The 21,283-nt window shown below is 39.3% G+C and overlaps 1 protein-coding gene across 1 annotated transcript in view; it reads right to left on the bottom strand.

Moving 5' to 3' along the window:
* The window catches only part of adgra2 (adhesion G protein-coupled receptor A2), a 70,894-nt gene extending 58,016 nt beyond the window's left edge, over positions 1-12,878 (bottom strand). The window contains exon 1 of the mRNA XM_057357538.1: positions 11,987-12,878. Within this exon, the coding sequence (XP_057213521.1) occupies positions 11,987-12,234 (248 nt within the window). The 5' untranslated portion in view covers positions 12,235-12,878. The remainder of the gene's footprint in view (positions 1-11,986) is intronic.
* Between the last annotated feature and the right edge of the window lie 8,405 nt (positions 12,879-21,283).

Here is a 21,283-nt window from a genome sequence, read left to right as displayed (position 1 = left end):
TCCAGCCAATCAAATTACACAGGCCAAGCAGCAATTCAGCCAATAAAACTAAAGAAGACAGAACATTCATCCAATCAAATTAAAGAAGACAATCTGCAGGTGGGCGCTAATGACTGTGACTGTGTAGTGAGATGTGAGAAGGTAAACATAACAAAGCCAACGGTTTTACAATAAAAATGATAAATGGTAAGATTTCAGATATGCAAACTACTTATCTTTTGCGAATTCTGCTGTTTTAAATGAAAACTTAGGTTTGTCACACAATGTAAACGTGTGTTCAAATTGACATGCCTAAAATCAGCATATATAAGGCATAAAATATGACTGTGTGTATATGCTGGATTTAATTCGGTGGTTCTCAAACTTTTTCGTTGTATGGCCCCCTTTGTGTAGAGTGCGTCACTTTGCCGTCCCCCAAATAAAGACTTATAATCTTAAATTTAACATTTTTATTTAAACAAAGACATATTCGGTTATACAATGCTGAAACATCAATTCTTTTGTCTGGTGGTCTTATTTTTCTGATGTTTGATTGCATAAAATCTATGATCGATTTCTATATTTCATAAAATGCCACAAAATCTGTGGCCCCCTGGATACATCTCGGGGCCCCCAGTTTGAGAACTACTGATTTAATTAACAGAAGAATTCAATAGACTGCAGAACTATTATCACAGACTATTTTTGGTTCAAATTTGTATTTAACATTATTAAATAAGTTGTTAGGCAAATGGTTCCTTTAGTAAATAGCCTAAATATGTTGCACCAGCAATGTCCAAATACTGTTTTTTCGTTCTAGAAATTTCAAATGTGGTAAAAATTTGCATATGGCAACGTGCACAAGAGAGTACCGGAACTTTTTTCCCAAGCACTGATGAGAGTGAGTACATGATGACAGAATTTTCATTTTTGGGTGAACTAACCCTTCACGCTCTACAGACAGTATGCGAACATTTCTCATGCAAAGATAATTCAGACTTTCCCAAAAGGTCTAAGGGTCTTCTTTTAAAAGAGGTTTTAAAAGTTTCTTAAAAGGAGAAATATAATGCTTATATTATTCTTAAATCACAGATTAATTTTTCAGCAAGAAATTGAGTTACTTCAGCGATAAAGTAAAGGAACTACTTCTCTTGGAATAGTTTCTGTGGTGGACTGTGTAAACTTTGTGAATAGTTAAAAAGTCACAAAAATGTCTCTTCCTTGTATCTTTCTATACAAACCAAGAAAAGGTCATTGAGTTTTCTGTTTTAGTTGGCTATTATTAGAAATATTTGATATATACTGTAACTTTACAGACAGCGCTTCTATCATACCAGTCATCGGCACATCATTGAGAGAGAGAGAGAGAGAGACGCACTGCTCGCGCTGAAATTACAGTCTGGAAAATGTATTAATATTGTTCGTCACTAGCAAAGATAAGATACAATAAGACATAATTTATTTACAATGAAAACAGTAGTCGTTACAAAATATGACATTTAGGTGCAATAATTGATTATTTCTTTTATGCATTGATCAACTGACCAGGTTTAGGATTTAGGTTTTTAGGGTTTACAAATAAGTCTTCTATTTCATTCTTAAAGGGATAATTCACCCAAAAATGAAAATTCTGTCATCATTTACTCACCCTCAGATTGTTCCAAACCTGTATAAATGTCTTTGTTCTGCTGAACACAAAGAAAGATGTTTGGAAGAATTTTGGGGTGAACTGTCCCTTTGACCTAATAGTGAGTAATCATTTAGGTGGCTAAATGACTGGAGTAACAAGATTCTGTTGCAGATCTTTCCATATTTATTGTTAATGTACTTCTGCTGATAATTAGGAATAATACTTCTGTAAGGTCACTATTACTAGATGGGCCGGGTTTCTGAACACTAAATAGCTGTGTTAAATGTGTTTAATGTTATTGTCTGTCTGATGTTGGCAAGTTCCAGAAATTGATTCCTCAAACTCCAATAAAAACATTTCTTGAATAACAACATTATATATCAGAGCGTTACATCAAATACTGGATCTGCAAAGAACAGAACACGAGGCAATTCTTCTAATAGCATTTGTGTTGTTCTGTACTCTAAGAATCCGGGTAGAAATGTACCGCAGCTACCAAAATTACACACCAGTTACAGTAAATCACCGCAATGCAGAGAGATTTTACCCCGTTCGCACACATTCACACTTTGCATTGTACAATAAAATACATTTGTGTGACACATGACACCAAGAACAGAGATCCAAAGAAGCTTTGTGGTGAATGAGAAGAGACAGCTGAGGACAGACTTACGCAAAGGATCAAAAAAAGAAAGGCAACCGAATGAAGAGGAAGAAAAGATAGAAAGAGTTCAAGACAAACAGAGAGGGAGAGTTCAACAATTCTTGGAGTCAGTTAAGACAAGTAGAGTGAAAGGAAAAACTATCCAAACAGAGATTCCCGCTGAGTTTCGGGAGGAGCATCTCTCTCTGTCTCTCTCTCTCTCTCCGAACACAACACTGCTGGGGGATTTTTGTCCGCAAACTCCCATCCAAAGCGGTCAAACAAATAAACACAGCATACATAACTGCTTAATAGCTCCACAGAGAAAGTTTTTCCTCACAAAGAGCGCTGACTTCTACCTAAACGTTGGGAATCGGGGGTCAGAGTGTGTGTGGCAGGGGCAGGTGTGATGGGTTAGGCCCATGGTATCCAGTGTCTGGGTCTTTGTTTGCTTTTTTGATTTATTGCGGACCGCCGCCCCTTTTCTGAACACGTGTGCCCTTCCTCCCTCTCCCTCCTCTGCTCTCGTCGCCTTTTCCCACAAAAATAAACCATCCTGGAATGCCGGCGTTCCGAGGACGCCCCTCCACACAATTCCCCGGATGTCTGTCAGGAAGGTTTCTGAAAACACACTCCCCTCCTGTCACACTCTTGACCTGAAGGAGACCCGCGCGCGTACATCCGTACGGATACTGAGTTATGATTGCACAACACTCTGAAGTTTTTGTTTTTTTTGTATTACAATTAGACGTTGTTCAGACGGAACATGAGCCTTACAGATGCAGCTGCTTACTGTAGGGGGCATCGGTTCAAGGTCACAGATGAAGTTGGAATCACTGGCATCTCAAAACAGCTTTATGACAAATTCTTCGCACACCCACATTCTTACAGCCATTTATAAGTCATACGCATGTTAGAGATCAAATCTGTGGTGAGAGCACGTTGATATAACGTTAAAGAAACATTGAGTTAATGACTGTTGCGTCAACACTGCATCAACACTGAAGGAATCTCTATTATGTCGCGTAACATTTAACGGTTAAAGATGGCGATCAATACATGTACTCGTCGGCCGTGTGTGGGACGTTAGCGTCAGCTAACATTAAAATATGTGTCAACATCACTTAAGCTCTATGTTATTGAAAAAGACGCCCTTGATCACAGAATAAATACTCATATGTGGTGTTCTTGAATCATGGTCGTCGAGTATTTGGCAGCGGTTTGTATGCTGACTTTATGCTTCAGGGTTCAGTTTTGGTTTTCTTTGGATTAGCTTTAGTAAGAATTATAAAGGTTACATACAGAACCACAAAGGGTTTTACAGTCTGATGCTAAAGGACACACTGATTCTTTAAAACAGCATAATGTAAATAATTATATAAAGGTGAAGTGTGTGATTTATGTGGCACCAAATGAAATAAACAATGATTGTTTTCAAATATGTGGAATCCAACCGATTCAGTTTAGTGCTGCTAGTCGCATTGAAACTACAACACTCCCTACAGTACCTTAACCCAGTAAGTTTATAATAATGGTTTATAATTTGATTTGTCGGGGTACAATTTTGCTGGAAATGTTTGACATGTGTCTTGAAATACATAAAGGGACATGCAATTTTATGCTTCAGACAGAGATGGCAATATAGAGGCAAAAGTTAGCAGCAGATAGGTTACTAGTGTTCTAACATTAAATATAAGCAGTTTTCAAGCGATTCAAATTTTTTATCTAATTAATCACACATCAAATTTGGCTAAAAAATACCCCCAAAGATAAATGAATGGGACAAAAAGTAGCTTACATAGATTTTATTACACATAAACCTTTGGTAAATGATAACTGTTTTTTTTTCTTTTTTATATAACACAAAAATATATTTTAAAGAATGTTGTTAACTGGCACCCATAAACTTGCATTGGTTTTGTGTCCATACAATAGAAGTGAATGGGTAGCAGTGGTGCTTGGTTATCAACTTTCTATAAAGTATCTCTTCTGCAGAAAAAATAAAAGACGGTAAACACCGTGTCTAAACCGGATGCGACCGACGCGATGTGACGCGACAAAAGACGTTAGAAATTCATTAGAACCCATTATAATTTTACATTTTGTCCACACAGGATGCGGCGGTCGCATCCGATGTAGACACGGGACAGACAGACAGACAGACAGACAGACATAGATAGATAGATAGATAGATAGATAGATAGATAGATAGATAGATAGATAGATAGATAGATAGATAGATAGATAGATAGATAGATAGATAGATAGATAGATAGATAGATAGATAGATAGATAGATAGATAGATAGATAGATAGATAGATAGATGTAGCATCCCGCTTTTTCTCGGGTTTCAAAAGTTATGGGACAGTCGAATCAAAAGCTGTTTTATTCACAGGTATGGGCTTTTTGTTAAATAATTTCTACATAAATGAAGCATGTTAAAGGTGTGGAGTTGATTCTACGTGTGGTGTTTGCATTTGGAAGCTGTTGCTGTGAACCCACCTCATGCGGTTCAGAGCTGAACCTCATGCGGACCATTTGCATTGTTCTCTAAAGTCAAAACATTTTTTGTAAGACTGTAATGTCACATTAAAAGCTTTCTAAATCTAAAAAAAATCACATGACGCAGTAATCCAATATTCTTCTGTAGAAAAGATTATTTGCTGAACCTACAAACTAACAATTGAAGAATGCCAGAACAGTTGAGGAGTTCTCATTCCCTCTTTATCACAGAAATGTACCTGGTACATATAATATACTGTACATACACACCCATGTGCTGTTTACACGCTCTTATACAATATGCAATACACATACTATCACATTTCTCATTACACTCTCTCACTTTCCCCTTTTCTCATTTTCACTCAAACAGACGTAAAGCGACGTGACTCTCCTTCACCCCATTCCCATAATCCCTCTTTTCTTTGTCCTTTCCTCGATCTCTCCATTTCACACACATTTCACTTTTTTTAACCCAGCGTCTCTCTCGCTCTCTCTCGCCCCTTTATCAGCTCAGTCACTGTGCAGCCACACATAATTAGCTCGAAACAGCGCACTGCTCTCCCCCACATCTGGAAAGAGTTTAGGCATGGCAGTTTCCTACCAGGACAGCTAAATATTTAGGTTCAGACTCACTGTGTATGGATGAACTCATGAAAGAGGGGTGGGGAAAAGAGAGAGAGGGGAAAGAGGGGGTGCGTTTGCGCGGGGAGGGAGGGGAAGTGGAAAACCGTCCGTTTATAGTAAATATATTGGGCTCTATACCACATAGTAGCACCAAATGACTTGTATATGCCATGGGTGTACGCGTATACTGAAAGGATTTATGGGTAATTTGGGATGTAATGGAAACCTGGAGCAAGCTGATGTGTGGACCAGCATCAAACACACACGAAGTGATCAGTTAGCCGCAGAGGTCAAAGCAGTTAAACTCTAATACAGAAGTGTAGCCACAAATCCTCTGCAGAGCTGCTTAATAAACAACAAGCAAACGCCAATGAAATGCAAACCGCATCTAAACTGCTCCTATGGAGCGTTTGGGGTAATGCAGAGTTTTAAATATATTTGAAAGAAGCGCAGAAGCCAAGTGTGGGATAAACAAGCAGGAAAATGGGTTTGGGCCGTGGCCGAGCGGTTAGCACACGTGCTCCAACACACTGAGCTGCGGCGCTTATGTGGGAAAAGCGACTTACATTCCAGCTCATTTAATTCCCGATTCCCGAACACTTTTGTTAAATGGAATAAAGACAAGACAATTATTTCAAGCAACATAGAAGGAATAAATACATTCAAATATAGTGAGACAACGATAAAAAAAGGTTATGTGAACTGAATTGTGGTGTCGCCCCCTGCACATTCATTTTCTCAATAACTACTGTACATTCACGCACTAATTTATTCAGGCTATGGAGGAACAATAAGTACAATGTTTTGGGTAATTATTGGGGTCCTTCCCCCACATTGTCCCCCTCCACCAATCAGATTAAAGGATGACATCTGCTTATCTAACCTAATCAGCTGAGGAATGCCATATGTTTTGTCACAGACCTGCAGCTGGTCCATAAGATAACCTTTACCAAAATGACTGACCCCAAACATCACATTCTAACCTCTTGTCTTTCAACTAGGATTGGTAAGAGACAGCTCTGTCTCAATGCTGTCACTTAACATCATTTTTTATTGCAACAATGATTATCTTAAAGGAATAGCTTGCCTTGAAATTGAAAAATCTGTCATTATTTACCCGCCCTCTTGTCATTTCAAACCTGAAAAAAAAGCCTCGCTTGAGGCTTGAGGCTAAAAATGACCGTGTTGCCAGACCATATGTCTTATGGGTCAATTTTTCGAAATTGAGATTTTTACACAATCTGAAAGCTGAATAAATAAACTTTCTATAGATATATGAGTTGTTAGAATCGGACAATATCTGGCTGAGATACAACTGTTTAAACTCTGGAATCTGAGAGCGCAAAAAAATCAAAATATTGAGAAAATTGCCTTCCAAGTTGTTAATCAGGGGCACTGTGGCAGACCATCCACTCACAAAAATAAAGTTTTTATATATTTAAGGTAGGAAATTTACAAAATATCTTCATGGAACATGATCTTTACTTAATATCCTAATGATTTTTGGCATAAAAGAAAAATCGATAATTTTGACCCACACAATGTATTTTTGTCTTTTACTAAAAATGTTCCCGTGCTACTTAAGACTGGTTTTGTGATCCAGGGTCACATATTGTTGAAAAGAACATCAAACAATGACAAGCCCAAAATAAACCTACTAATCGATACATTCGACACACACACCACGACGAGAAACTGTTCACTTTATTAACTATATAATGTATCTGCAGCTTCATAAGAAAAGACTAAACAACAAAATGCAAAGCTCTTAAAAATAAGTAAACATGGCAACACCGTGAGAGCGAGCTCTGAACATAAACAAAACACAGCGTCTCTGTCTGTTTTTTAGTTAAAATTGCCTCACTTAACCAGTCTTTGGCCGAAAACAGCAGATACGTATCAAACGGATTAAACTCTTGGGATTCATGTTTCTTGTTCACTGCGATCAACGCCAAAAATGTTGCCATGGTAACGACTGGGTTACAACTGTCAATCATCACATTTACTCTCATTCCGTGCAAATGTGGAACCCTGTGTGGAACGATTTATACGTGGTTTCACTACTGAAACTTAGCAGTGTGTACCATTGATAATTTATTAAGAAAATTTGGCTTGAAATCTTTTTTAAAGGTGCAGTGAACTGGCCGTTTTTATTGTTTTATACTACTGTCTGATGTCTACTTATAACGTTCACGTGGTTTTTACATTCGAAAACATCAAAATCAATAAGTAATGGGCTATTTTCTACCCTGGTTTTGAGGCCGGCTGGAGAAACGCTCGGTTTTTAAGGGCGGGCCGCATAGAAGACTTGGAAGTAAACGCCCACTGCTATGATTGGATAGCAGCTCGCGTAGTTGACTTAGTTGGAGCCTTCTGTGAATTTGGTTAGACACGTAACATTACGCAACGTGATTTTACTCAAATTTACAGACTTATTTCCCGGATGTGATGGCAAGGCTTTGCGTATAGTTTGTATAGCCTATAGTTGTATGGTGTTTAGTGATATATGACCGTACATGTCAGCATTTAAGACCCGCGAACCGGACAGAAGATCACCGCGATCGCGGGTCTCAAATGTTATAGTTTTCATGATAAATAAACAAACGGTGGACTCCCGGCCACAATGACCCAGCACCAGAAATAATATCAAAACACTTCAAAACAGCCTCTATTATTCGCAAACAGTGGATAAAACCTTGAAAACTGATATATGAGCCCGCCAAATCACAGAGATGCCGATTACAATTATTACAAATGACTAGAGGTCCCCAGGTAATACTATCAGGACATATCAAGCAATCTCTAACAAAGCAATAGTGACGCATAGTACAAATATGTTTTACTCACATAAGATTGCTGCGCCATTCCTATCAGATCCAATATTGACGGCACAGCACTGCTTTTTAATTTTAGTCTCTCCACAAAACCAAGCTTCGACCTGTGACTTGTTCAAGGAATACGCGTTGAAATGAAGTGAACAAACGCTCAATGTTTTCCCCACGTGAGCTGGAACGTCTTTAAAAATTAACTTCAACCACGCATTCCTACTGTTGGAATCCGATGGAAGGTTATGCAGCAACTGTGTTCTTCCACAACCAGGCACTGCACAATATTTTGCGATCTTTAAAGGCATGATGCACACTCGCTCTATCTGGTTCCGTGCAGCTTGTGTTCAGTACTGTCATGCGTGAACCAGTGGACGGTGCTAGAGAAGTAGTCGTTGATATTCTTCTGTGGAGGCAGTGTTCAAATAGGTGCATTCCAGGACCTGCCGTTCGCTGAGCCTCGTGTCAATAACAGTTGTTATTTCGGTAACAAGGGCGTTTTCAGTTCTGACACTTACAGGATGTTCATTTGAATACGATTCCCTCTTATATAACAAAAGCTCGGGTTAAAATTGTGGTCCTAGTTCCCCGCACCTTTAAGGCTTAATTTTGCATCTGAAGAAAATGTATCTTGATTTAAGAATTGTTTAGTTAATGTTTATATATGCTATATGATTCTGTGATATTTCTGCAAAACAAGAAAAAAATCCTTTATTTGTTGCAGTGCACTTGTAACCTGTTTTAATACATAAAAATTAGGCACTATACTATTGTTGGTGTTTGCTGGTGAGGAAAAGAAAGGTGGCATGCAGAATTCACATTTGAATGGTTGTATTTTTTGGAGTGTTTTATTTTTTTTAGGAGAGTCAATTTACTTCAAAAATATTATGTTGGCTTGAGAATGCCAACATACTGATGTTTCACTTCTTCCTCCTCTTCTTCTGGGACTAAATTTTCTGACTCTAACTCCTCCTACAGCTTTCAAGCTACAGCCACCAAACTTCAAACAGATCTTCAGACTGGTCTCACTTGAGCTATATCTTTTCTAAAAGATCGGAATCACAGTTTTCCTAAAACAGCCGATCAAACTTCCCAAAAATCCCATAGACTTAAGGGCAAGTTATGGTTGTGTGTAGAACCTACGCTTATAAATGTTAAAGTTATATGAGTGAAGTAGATAAAAGAGAAATTGAGTCTAGGTGTCCCCAGCAGTACAAGGATGAGCATCAGGCTGGGCTGCAACTGGATCAGTCGACACTAAATGATGCTAAATTTTGTGTGTCGACATATTTTATTTTGTAATTGCACATTATTTTGTAAAGGTGTTCCTTTAATGACCCCTTGACCTTTTGCACAAAACAGGAGAGGTCCCCCTCCCGCTTTTAAAAAGTAACTAAGAAACTATTACTTTGAGTAAATTTTAAACAAGCTTTTTTTTCCTTTTACTTGAGTAGATTTTTTTGACTGGTAATTTTACTTGTACTCAAGTACAATTTCATCAAAGTAGTAGTACTTGCATTTGAGTATAACATTTTTGTACTTTTTCCACCTTGGTAAAATGTCTGTGTTTTGTTGGCAATGGGCGTGTACATACATAAGGAAAACAGTGCAAACTTATAGTGAATCAACAGTTATGCAAGGATAATGCGATGATGTATTGTATGCTCAAGCTGTAGTTCCGCCCAGTGCACGCCTTCAGGAGCTCGATTGTTTTCGGAAATAATCGTACAGCTATATCTGTCTTTTATAAATGTGATCAAACTAAAGGCTCTTCGAAGGTATCAAGTATGCAGTACTCTATAGGTACACAGCAAAATCCCCATTCTAAGGTAATAAAAACACAATGCTTCATTATGTAAGGTCTTTATACACCTCTGAAGACATAGTTGTGTTTATTATATTGCATTTCTGTCAATAGATCCTCCACAAAATTATACACTGGACCTTTAACATACACCTTGGAAACTGTCTAGACAGCTGAGAGCAACATTACAGACAACAAAACATCAAAATTGTATATCTAGAGGGAACCCTTCATCTCCAGGTCTTAAAAATAATCAGACTTATTATAACTACCTTTAGAAACGCTCCACTAGTGCTGACTAAAACGTTTTCATTAACCGCTCCTCATTTTCCCTTCAGGGGGCAGGAGACTATGAATACTTTACTTCTAACACACAAAGCCTCATAAAAGTGCCACACGGTGCGCTTTCCATATGTACGGAAAACAAATAAACCGTGTTAAGAGGTGCCGAGGTTCACGAGAGCTTGTCTCCAACGCCTCCGTCGTCTGCCACCCAGCCTAGCTTTGCCCCCTTCTTGTATCGCTTTTTTCTATCCATTTCCTCTGGTTTAGCGGAGGCAATGTGTTGAACAGATGTGAGCGGTTATTAAGCAGAACCACTGGCCTCTTTAAATGGAGCCCTGGCTACTCTGGCCTCCTCCTCCAAGGGAACCAATCCCCTAGCTTGGTTCTCTTCTCCTGGGCTTGTTTGCAGGGTTTGGAGCACTTTTAATGTTTACGTTTTTACGATGGCCATGTGCACGCAAGTTCTGCTCCCGCTGGTAAAGGAAGCAGAAGGGCACCATGAGAAGGCAGAGCCCAACATGCGGGTTATGTGATGAGCATGTTCACAATTCCTGCTTTTCCACGCTAATCGAGATGTCAAGAAACAGACGAAAAATAGCGTACTCCTCACCAAAACAAATACACACAGCTCTAGACTGTTCTCCCTTGTCTCATACTGGCGATTAAGTGCATATTTTCTCCAGGTTTTTCATAAAGGCGCCCAAACACCCACAGTCCAACCCTCAAACCCAAAAATAGTTTACGTTCATCAAGACTAAAATATAACAGCACAGTAGGTCATCAAAACTCCAGACATACTATGAAGGATCTAATTTCCTTCCTGCACAGACAATATGAATACGGCCCTATTGTGTAGAGTGTGTATGTGTGTTAGATTGTGTCTTCTCTCCTCAGACTCAAATTTCTAACTTGATAACCTTATGAGGAAGGATGGAAAATGAATGTTCACTTTATGATATCTACACAGACAACTCAAAAACACTGGCAGAAGGAAAAACATATCACGGTTTCTTTATAATGACATCATAAATCATGCAGGCAATATTACTTGCTAAGGTACTTCAACTAAAAAGTTATGATTTGTTTGGAAACATTTCTGATAAAAGGCCTGAAAATGAATAACTTGGTGAAACTCGGTTACAAGTAGGGTTGTCACATTATCCAAACGTTACTGTGGTCTATAGAATTCATGGTAACAATCTTATCGTGATATCTATTGCCATTAAACAAATAAATAATGTGATCAGTCAAATTTATCCTAGATTTGGGTATTTTGTGATATGGCAAGTCACCTCTGGCAGTGCTGAATTATTTACAATATTACCACATGTGACTTATATCACGATATCAGGCATATTGAGCAATATCACGGTTATTGGCAATACCAGTATTGTGACTCTGCTAGTTACAAACGTCATGACACATCCACTCACAATGTCACACCTCATTCTACAAACTTAAGCATTTACAGCACACATCATTGCATTGCATTGAAAGTTTAACTCATATGGTCCATTAGTGTTTCAACTACATTGTAACTACAGCTTAACACATCTTAATAATACTTAATACAACTTAACACATCATTCTTTTGGATCAACTTTGGATTCACTTTGTTATTAGCCTAGTTCTGTACTTATTTCGAACTAAACTTGCATGTAAAATATGTCGCATAGACTGTAATACTCACAAAGAAACAGTCCGACTGGGGAGCAGACTGACTTCTGGAGTCTCCGTCAGTTCCTTCCCACCGCAGCTCACTTTTCTCCGCGCTCCGGGCGCAGGGTGAGCTTTACCGCGCTCCTCCGTGCAGCTGCAGCCGCTGGAGAGGAGCTCCGGACAGCCCTCAGTGACTCTGCACTCCGATGCGCTGCTTTGAAGGAGCAGCAGGAGAAACAAACGGACCCAAAACGGGATGCGGATGCAGGGTCCAGACATTGTCCCCCACACGATCAGCTGCGCGGCCCCATATCAGCCCATGACATCACAAACTTGTTGATCTTGGTGGTAATAAGTTAGAATATCAGCGATGAATGAATGCAGTGATAAACAAAAAAGTCGTTTGACACTCCTTTCGCTTTGAAGGTTTTGCGTGCGTCTTGTGAATGGATAGCTAGATCGGAACGTCGGATTGTGAAACTGTCACTTCAATTAAAACAATTAAAAGCTCGTGTCATTGATCATTAAGAAATCCAGCATGCAATATTTCCACAACTTTTCTGCTCCTCCATGTCAAAAAATGAAAGTGAGTACTTGAACACATAGCTGTGCCTTTTTAAAAACGATGCGTTTTAAAAACTACGCAAACAACTGATGCGCAAAAATGTCACTCTTAATATATCTACATTTAATGACGTGTTAAGTTGTTACTCCCTTGGTTTTCTGTGCAGCCCAAAATTCATGAAAGTAGCTTTTGCCCATGTTTTTTCACAAAGCAACAGCATTTCATATATAATAAAGATGCGAACTCCAATCAGCAAACATGACAGTGTGTCGCTCTGGTGCGCTCCGTGGTGCGTTTGGTGTCACTCGTAGCGTAACGGTGAATAACGGTCCCGTTCTTAATTCCAAGACTCCGGCGCTTTTCCTCTGCCATCCTGTCACACTCACATTGAGCCTCAGAGCGCACATTCCTCTCCCGACTGCACGCCGAGCCGCGGGGTCCTAGCGCACACAGGTTAATGTCCCCGTTATTTCACCTATTACATAGAGCCTCAGCATTGTGTGTTGAAGAATATGCTTCCAGCTTTTTTACACAATTTTTGTGCACTTTCAATGCTAATTTAGTATACTACATGGGTAAATTAGTTCAGACAAAAAAATAACATTCTTTAATTGTTTACTCACCCTCTTGTTTTTTCAAAAATGTACTACAGTATGACTTTCTTTCTTCTGCAGAACACAAAGAAAGATCTTTTAAAGGATGTTGACTTTTGTTAGTTGATTTTGTGTCCATGCAATAGAAGTGAATGGGTACCACAGTTGTTCGGTCACCAACATTCTTCAAAATATCTTATTTTGTGTTCTGTGGAAGAAAGGAAGCCATACATATTTGAAATGACAAGAGGGTGAGTAAATGATGACAGAATTTTCATTTTTGAGTGTGAACTATCACTACCACAACATGGAAAAGAATAAAATAAAGAAACATTAGTGTGGTCCAAATTGAAGTTTTCTAAAGTCATATCAGTTTTTTACTTCAAATCTGCTCTTTGCTCTCCTTAGCGCAAGTGGTGTCAAACTCAATTCCTGGAGGGCCGCAGCTCTGCACAGTTTAGCTCCAACCAATTCCAACCCACACCTGTTTAGAGGTTTCTAGTAATCCTAAAGACCTTGATTAGATGAATCAGTTTGATTAGCGTTGGAGCTAAACGGTGCAGAGCTGTGGCCCTCCAGGAATCGAGTTTGACACTCCTGCCGCATTCAAATGACTGCAAAAATTTGTGAACATCGAGTCAGATGTCTTTCTTTTTGACTCAATGATTCAGTTGCAGTGTACAGTATGTAGTAAATAACAACTTTCAAAACATTATATATATAAAATACGTATTACATATATATCAAATTAGCGCTGCTAAGCATTAATGATAAGATCAAGACTGACTACATATCAGGCACTATGACCCAGTTGGTCAGTCTTTGCGGCTGTTGATGCCTTCTTGGATGCTTGCGTGCGACTGGACCATAGGAGCCTGAATAAGGCTTTGGCTCAGATGTGCACAGAGCACATGGGGTCTGAGAACCGAAGAGGAGAAATCTAATACATCCAGGAAACAGATCAGAGTGATAGACACAGTTTACTCTCAGTTTGTTTCTCATGGTTCTGATAGTAAAAATGCAACAAAACCTGTTGAATTTAGTAACGCAGTTGCAAGAAGGTTTAGAAATATACTCATAACCACCGTTCCGATGAAATCTGTATTATATTTAGCACATTTATGAGCATTCATTGCAAAATCATATATTTCCCTGAAGACGTGGCATTGTTATACATAGATGTTGTTAACTGGCACACATTCACTTGCACTGGTTTTGTGTCCATACAATAGAAGTGAATGGGTGCCGGCGCTGTTCGGTTACCAACTTTCTTCAAAATATCTTCTTTTGTGTTCTGAGAAAGAAAGTCATACAGGTTTGAAATGACAAGAGGGTGTGTAAATTATGACAGAATTTTCAATTTAGGGTGAACTGTCTTTAAAGAGCCTAAAGATTTTGTTTGTCATGGAAACAATGCCAATCTGTTGAGCTGATATTAAATGTTTGTTATTGGGCATTTGCTAAGGGGGCATAGACTGCTCATATCAGCACAATTTTTGCTGTAACTCTTGAAAGAAGGAAAAGGGAACCAGATATGGACTGCTGAGATCTTTATGAGCCAGTGCTGTAAAATTCCCGACACAGGCAAAGCTTAATTTCCTCGAGTCTTTGATACGCATAAGCCAACCTTTGTCCACAGCATGAATTGAGCAGAGCTAAAATCCAGTCTTATTTTATTTCAAAACGGCAACTTTTCATTTTAAAACCGACCCCTTTTGATATACCAGAAGAGAGGAAACCTTAGCTCTCGCTTAAAAACAGACCAAGACCACGTTTTGAAAACACAAGCGAGAAAACGGATAGAGGCTTTCAATTGAGGTCGACATTTGCGTCGTTGCCGCAGGTTCAGACGGCCGAGTGCCGCCCGCTCACACAAAGGGGCGACTGTGCTCCGGCTAAAACCGCGCAGACGTGCGTTTGTTATTGCTGTACCCGATACTGTGCTGCGGGAACGAGGACCGCGGGAAAGCCGATTCCGAGCACATCCGGAAACGTGCAAAAATGAACGCCTCCAACCGAGGTCTGTTTATCTTGCACTTAAAATAACGCTTCCAACGCACTCCCTCCCCACCTCCAAGACCCCCTAAATCCTCATCATATGGTGCGCAGTTTCCATTTTAAATGTCACGTCCCAAACTGCACATTACATCAAATTGTACTTAATGGCATCCAGACAAACTTTTATGTCTTTCCAACATTCTCGCACTCACTTTCGCTTGCTCCCTCCTTCTCCCCATTGCTTTTCTTTGCTAGCTCATATCGTCGAGCAAGCGGTATCTCCCTCTCCCCGTTAAACATCTGGAGTCCATTCCAGGTGGAATAAAGAAAGAGGGAATGAAAATGGAGGAGCCCGAGTCTGCAATGACAGTGAAAAGAATAGCCTACAATGGGCAAATGCGAAAAGGAAATGACACAAATATTGTTAGGCTTAAGAGAAACAGAGACCCCCAAAATATTTTTCAGCCACACTAGCCACAGCTAACTTTTAAACAACACTGTGAAATGTTTTGACTGACAAGTGTGCTTGAGCTATATTTCCTTTAAACAAATATCACTTGGTTTGACATTTTGGTATCAAATGCAATGAGATTCATATTATTTGAGATGATGAGATACTTTTGGGGACCACTGTATGAGATAGGCGCTCCCCGGGTCAAAAGGAATGACCTCCGGTGATTGATGTTAGTTCCCATTGCACTCTCTCTCTACGGTCCTCGGAGAGATGAATACTGCTTGAAAAACACTACCAAATGTATGAAAGGCACAAAAACAAAACCGCAGCCAACAAATATATAAAGAACAATTTGTGAGTTCATTTCAAAGCAGTGTTGGCTCTTGATAAAAGGATATCGACTTGATCTGAAGTCAAGCGAACAGATATGGAGGTTTAGTGATTTTTTAGCAGTGCTGTGTTTATACCGCCACCTGGTGTTGTCTATAGGTTGGTACCCTTTTCATGTGGTCTAATGCTGCGTTCAAGACACCTCGGATTTAAGATATTTCCCACCGCAACCCGGAAATAATATCTGAAACAGCGTTCATTTAAGGTTAATAAATACTTGTAATAAAAAATACTGATAAATTATTGGTCATGTTTTTTTTTTTCGTTTTAAATGCTTTTATATGCTCCTAAATCCAGACGTTCCTTCCGGGTCTTGGTGGGAAATATATTTCAAATCCTAAGTACGTCTTGCACGCAGCATAAGCAAATTCTAAATCAGAGATACGTCAGATAATGCATGTACGGAGAGAGGCGTGCTTTCAATTTTCATAAACGAAAGGATAAATGTACACAATTATATATGAGCCAACTGAAGAATTTAAATGCAACATAAAATTACAGAATTTGGAAATTGTACATTTAGCCTGTGCATATAAAAATACTTGATTAACATTGTTTGGTGATGTATATGGACAATTTTACTGTTCAGTAGCCTACATGAGAATAAAGGATAGACCTATGATAAATTCTGTAAGTGGGCCAATATTTTACACACCCCATAAAAGCTGGCCCTTCTCCCACAAATTAGAAAGGCAAACATTTTCCCACAGTGATGTAAGAGAAGAAAATGGTGACAGATTATTCAGAGTTAAGTGCAGACCACTTGAAGGTATAACAGCCATTGAGTCATCGTGTCCCATTAAAAAAAAAAAAAAAAGTTTAACAAATGTCTGATTGCTCCCATTTTCCCCATTCAACAGAGCACAGTTCCTGTCTGTAGTGTTACACGCCAGCTCCGTTTAATTGGCTTTCTGGGAAAGATTGATTACAGCGATGTCTGAAAACAAGCATGATTTCTAAGAAGCCAATGTCCAAAAATACCAAATGGCACAAGCGACGGGTCATTCATCTCTCCAGCAAGCAACGCGAGTTGCTCTGGCACTGCTGAATGGTTATAGATAGTTACACGAGAAAGTGAGACTCAATGGAACTGGTCAATTCTAAACCTCAAAACGGTGACTAAACTCATTCACAAGGCCCTGTGAGGTGAGACTGCCTTGTCGTCCTCAAGCCTGCACAGACTTCAGCCTGTCATGAAATACGTGGAAGAACCCAACTGCAGGCAGGCGGGGTAGAAGGGGTTAACAAAGAGACTTTAATAACAAATAAAACAGCAAACAAAAATGGCCCCCACAATGGGGGAAAAACAAGACAGGAATATAAACAAGACTAACTGACACTAAACTGAACTAAAACAACACTTGACATAAACTAAACTCAAACACTTACTAAGACTTGACGGGACAATCCAAACAGGAACACGAACTTGGGAGAGACAGGTAGCCAGGGTACATCAACACATAGAACGCAATGCACGAGCCACAAGACAATGAAACATGAGGACTATTTAAAGGGAAGACAAACGAAGGATAATGACACAGGGCAGGTGAGGATAATGAAACACGGCAGGGAAACAATACAGGAAACGAGAGGGGCGGGGCCACTGACGAGACAGAGAAAACACATGAGAAGTAAAAGATGCCTTAGGAATGGCTTTCAAAGACACTCTTAACTCCATGGGCGTTAGTCAACATGTGTCAGGACCCACTCACCTTCGTAATCATACTTTAGATTTAATACTGTCTTACGGTATAAATGTGGACGACGTTAAAATCCTTCAGCAGAGTGAAGACATTTCGGATCATTATCTGGTATTATGTTTGCTTCACTGGCCTACGGCTGCAAATAAAACTCATTGTTACAAATATGGTAGAACAATAACTTCAACTACCAAAGATGCGTTTCTCGATAATCTGCCCGAATTGTCTCAAATCATGAGAAATAACGTTGAAGATCTTGACATTACCACTGAAAATTTTAATTCCACCTTCTCGGTAACGCTAGACAAAGTTGCTCCACTACGTTTAAAGAAGATTAAAAATGGCAGCCCCACACCGTGGTATAATGAACACACTCAGGCTCTAAAGAAAGCGGCCCGAAAAATGGAGCGCAACTTTAAGAAAACTAAATTAGAGGTATTTCGTACAGCATGGAAGGATAGTATTCGAAAATACAGGAAAGCCCTAATAACTTCTAGATCCGCCTACTTTTCATCACTAATAGAAGAAAACCAGCACAACCCTAGGTTTTTATTTAACACGGTGGCTAAATTAACAAAAAATAAATCGTCAGTGACTTCTGATCCTGTATATCAGCATAGCAGTGATGAATTTATGAACTACTTCACATATAAAATCCAAGATATTAGAGAAAAAATTATAACAATGCAATCAGAAGTGAAACCCGCTGAACAAACTAACTACAGCGCCCTTAAGGAGAAAATGCAATTATTTTATACCGTAGATCAAGATGAGCTGTCTAAAATTATTAGATCATCTAAATCAACAACATGCATACTAGACCCTATACCTACAAATCTACTGAAAGAGATGCTCCCAGAAATTATAGATCCTCTTCTTGGTATTATTAACTCATCTCTGACATTAGGACATGTGCCTAAAGCATATAAGGTGGCTGTTATAAGGCCCCTTGTCAAAAAACCCCAACTCGACCCTAGAGAACTAAGGAACTACAGGCCTATATCGAATCTACCTTTCATATCTAAAGTTCTGGAAAAAGTAGTTTCAACTCAATTATGCTCCTTCCTCCAAAGGAATGACATCAATGAAGAATTCCAGTCTGGATTTAGAGCATGTCACAGTACAGAGACTGCTTTGATCAGAGTTACAAATGATCTGCTATTGGCGTCTGACCGAGGTTGTATCTCGTTATTGGTGCTGCTAGACCTTAGTGCTGCATTCGATACCATTGACCACAGCACACTCCTACATAGACTCGAAAATTATGTCGGCATTAAGGGAATAGCTTTGAAATGGTTTAAATCTTATTTATCCGACCGTTTTCAATTTGTAGCAATAAACAATGAGGTGTCACGCAAATCGCAAGTCCAGTACGGTGTACCACAGGGCTCAGTCTTAGGGCCTCTGCTCTTCGCATTATACATGCTACCTCTAGGAGATATAATAAAGCGACACGGAGTTAGCTTTCACTGTTATGCTGATGATACTCAACTTTATATTTCCTCGAAGCCTCATGAAACACAGCAGTTCCATCGAATAATGGAATGCATAGTCGATATAAAAAACTGGATGAGTAACAACTTTTTATTACTGAACTCGGACAAAACGGAAGTGTTACTTATTGGACCGAAAACTGCTATAAGTAACAACCAAGAATACTGTTTAACTATTGACGGATGTTCCATAAAACCCTCGTCGTCAGCAAAGAATCTTGGCGTTCTATTCGATAGTAATCTGTCATTTGAGAGCCACGTCGCCAACACCTGTAAAATTGCGTTTTTCCATTTTAAGAATATATCTAAACTACGTCATATGCTGTCAATCTCAGATGCAGAGAAGTTAATTCATGCATTCATGACATCAAGACTAGATTACTGTAATGCACTGTTAGGTGGTTGCCCTGCAGGCTTATTACAAAAACTCCAATTGGTCCAAAACGCGGCAGCTCGAGTTCTTACACGTACAAAAAAGTATGAACATATTAGCCCGGTTCTGTCAACCTTGCACTGGTTACCTATAAAGCATCGCGTTAACTTTAAAATCTTGCTTATTACCTATAAAGCCTTACATGGTTTAGCTCCTCAGTACTTGAATGAACTCCTTTTGTATTACAGTCCTTCACGTGCATTACGCTCTCAGGCGTCCTGTCAGTTGGTAATACCTAGAATTTCAAAATCAAGTGCAGGTGGTAGATCCTTTTCCTATCTAGCGCCTAAACTTTGGAATAGTCTTCCCTGCACTGTCCGGGAGGCAGACACACTCTGTCAGTTTAAATCTAGACTAAAGACGCATCTTTTTAATCTTGCATACACTACTCTTCCATAATATAAATCTTCAGAGGGTTTAGGCTGCATTAGTTAGATCAACCGGAACCAAAAACACAACTGATGTACTTGTTGCATCAAAGAGTACAGAACAGTACTCTACTCTCAGCCAGTCTTGTCTCATTGTTCCAAGGTTACCACAGCGAGCAGGATGCAGTTCATGGCCTGACCTGATGGTAGAGCGGAGAATGGGAAGTGGGGACCTGACAAGAGCTGAGATGATAGAGCTGGATAAAGAAGGACGCGGTCTCTTGACATGTCTTCACCACAAAACTTCAAATGCTATTAGATTATTAATGATAATCTTAAACTATAATTTATTTTATTATTAAGTTTATTTATTTTATTTAGCCTTGTTGTGCAAGTTCTCTGGAGCTTGTGCAGAGGCAGCAGCTTTTGCCAGAGGGGAACTGGAATCCCCTGGTTGGGCCTGGGTTCTCCTGAGGTTTTTTTTCTCGATTAGAGTTTTGGGTTCCTCGCCACCGTTTGCATACTGTTTTTGCACTATCTGCCTGACCGGGGGGGCTGCTTTAGAATTTTAAAGTTTTACTTAATTAATATTGCATATAGGAATTTATAGTCTGTTATATTTGACCTGTGCTTCTCTCTCCTTTATCCTAAATGTGTGCTCTCACTGCGTGTGTGTGTGTGTGTGTGTGTGTGCGTACTTGTCTGTGTACGTGCGTGTGTGTGTGTGTGTTGTGTGTGTGTGCGTGCGCATCCGTGTGTGTGTGTGTGTCTCTATGTCTATGTGTGTTAGTACGTGTGCATATTGTGTGTGTGGAGTGTTTTGTATGTGGTTATGTCTGTCTTCTGTGTTTTCAACCTTTTCTTGTTTTTGCAGGTACAACTTTAATTATTTTGCTTATAGTCAATATGTCTCATGTACAGCTGCTTTGTAACAATGAAAATTGTAAAAGCGCTTTATAAATAAAGTTGAGTTGAGTTGAGTTAAAAAACATAAACATCTCATGGCTTTCTCACATAAAACAAGCGATCCTGCCGTGATTCTGCTACAAGATCAAAAAAGACATGACAAGATGGGCAGAATCACGACATCAGCCTACAGCAGGCACGTGCCGGGAGGGGGGCTTCCCTTTTTCTTCCTCTAGATTAGAAAGTGCCCTTTTTTCTGGGGATTTTTTTTTAAATAAATGAATGTGTGTGCACTCGTGTGTGCTTCTGTTATCCAAAAGACAAAACCCAAATATTGTCGATTTGTTTTGCTTACATCCATCACTTATGAGCTAATAAATTAGCTAAAGTTTAGCCAAGGCAGTATATCATTGGCATACATGCTAATT

Source organism: Triplophysa rosa, linkage group LG17 (assembly GCF_024868665.1).
Source record: "Triplophysa rosa linkage group LG17, Trosa_1v2, whole genome shotgun sequence".
NCBI classification, from domain to species: Eukaryota; Metazoa; Chordata; class Actinopteri; order Cypriniformes; family Nemacheilidae; genus Triplophysa; species Triplophysa rosa.
The sequence above is the reverse complement of the archived record's forward strand: the minus strand, read 5'-3'. Positions and strand labels throughout refer to the sequence as shown.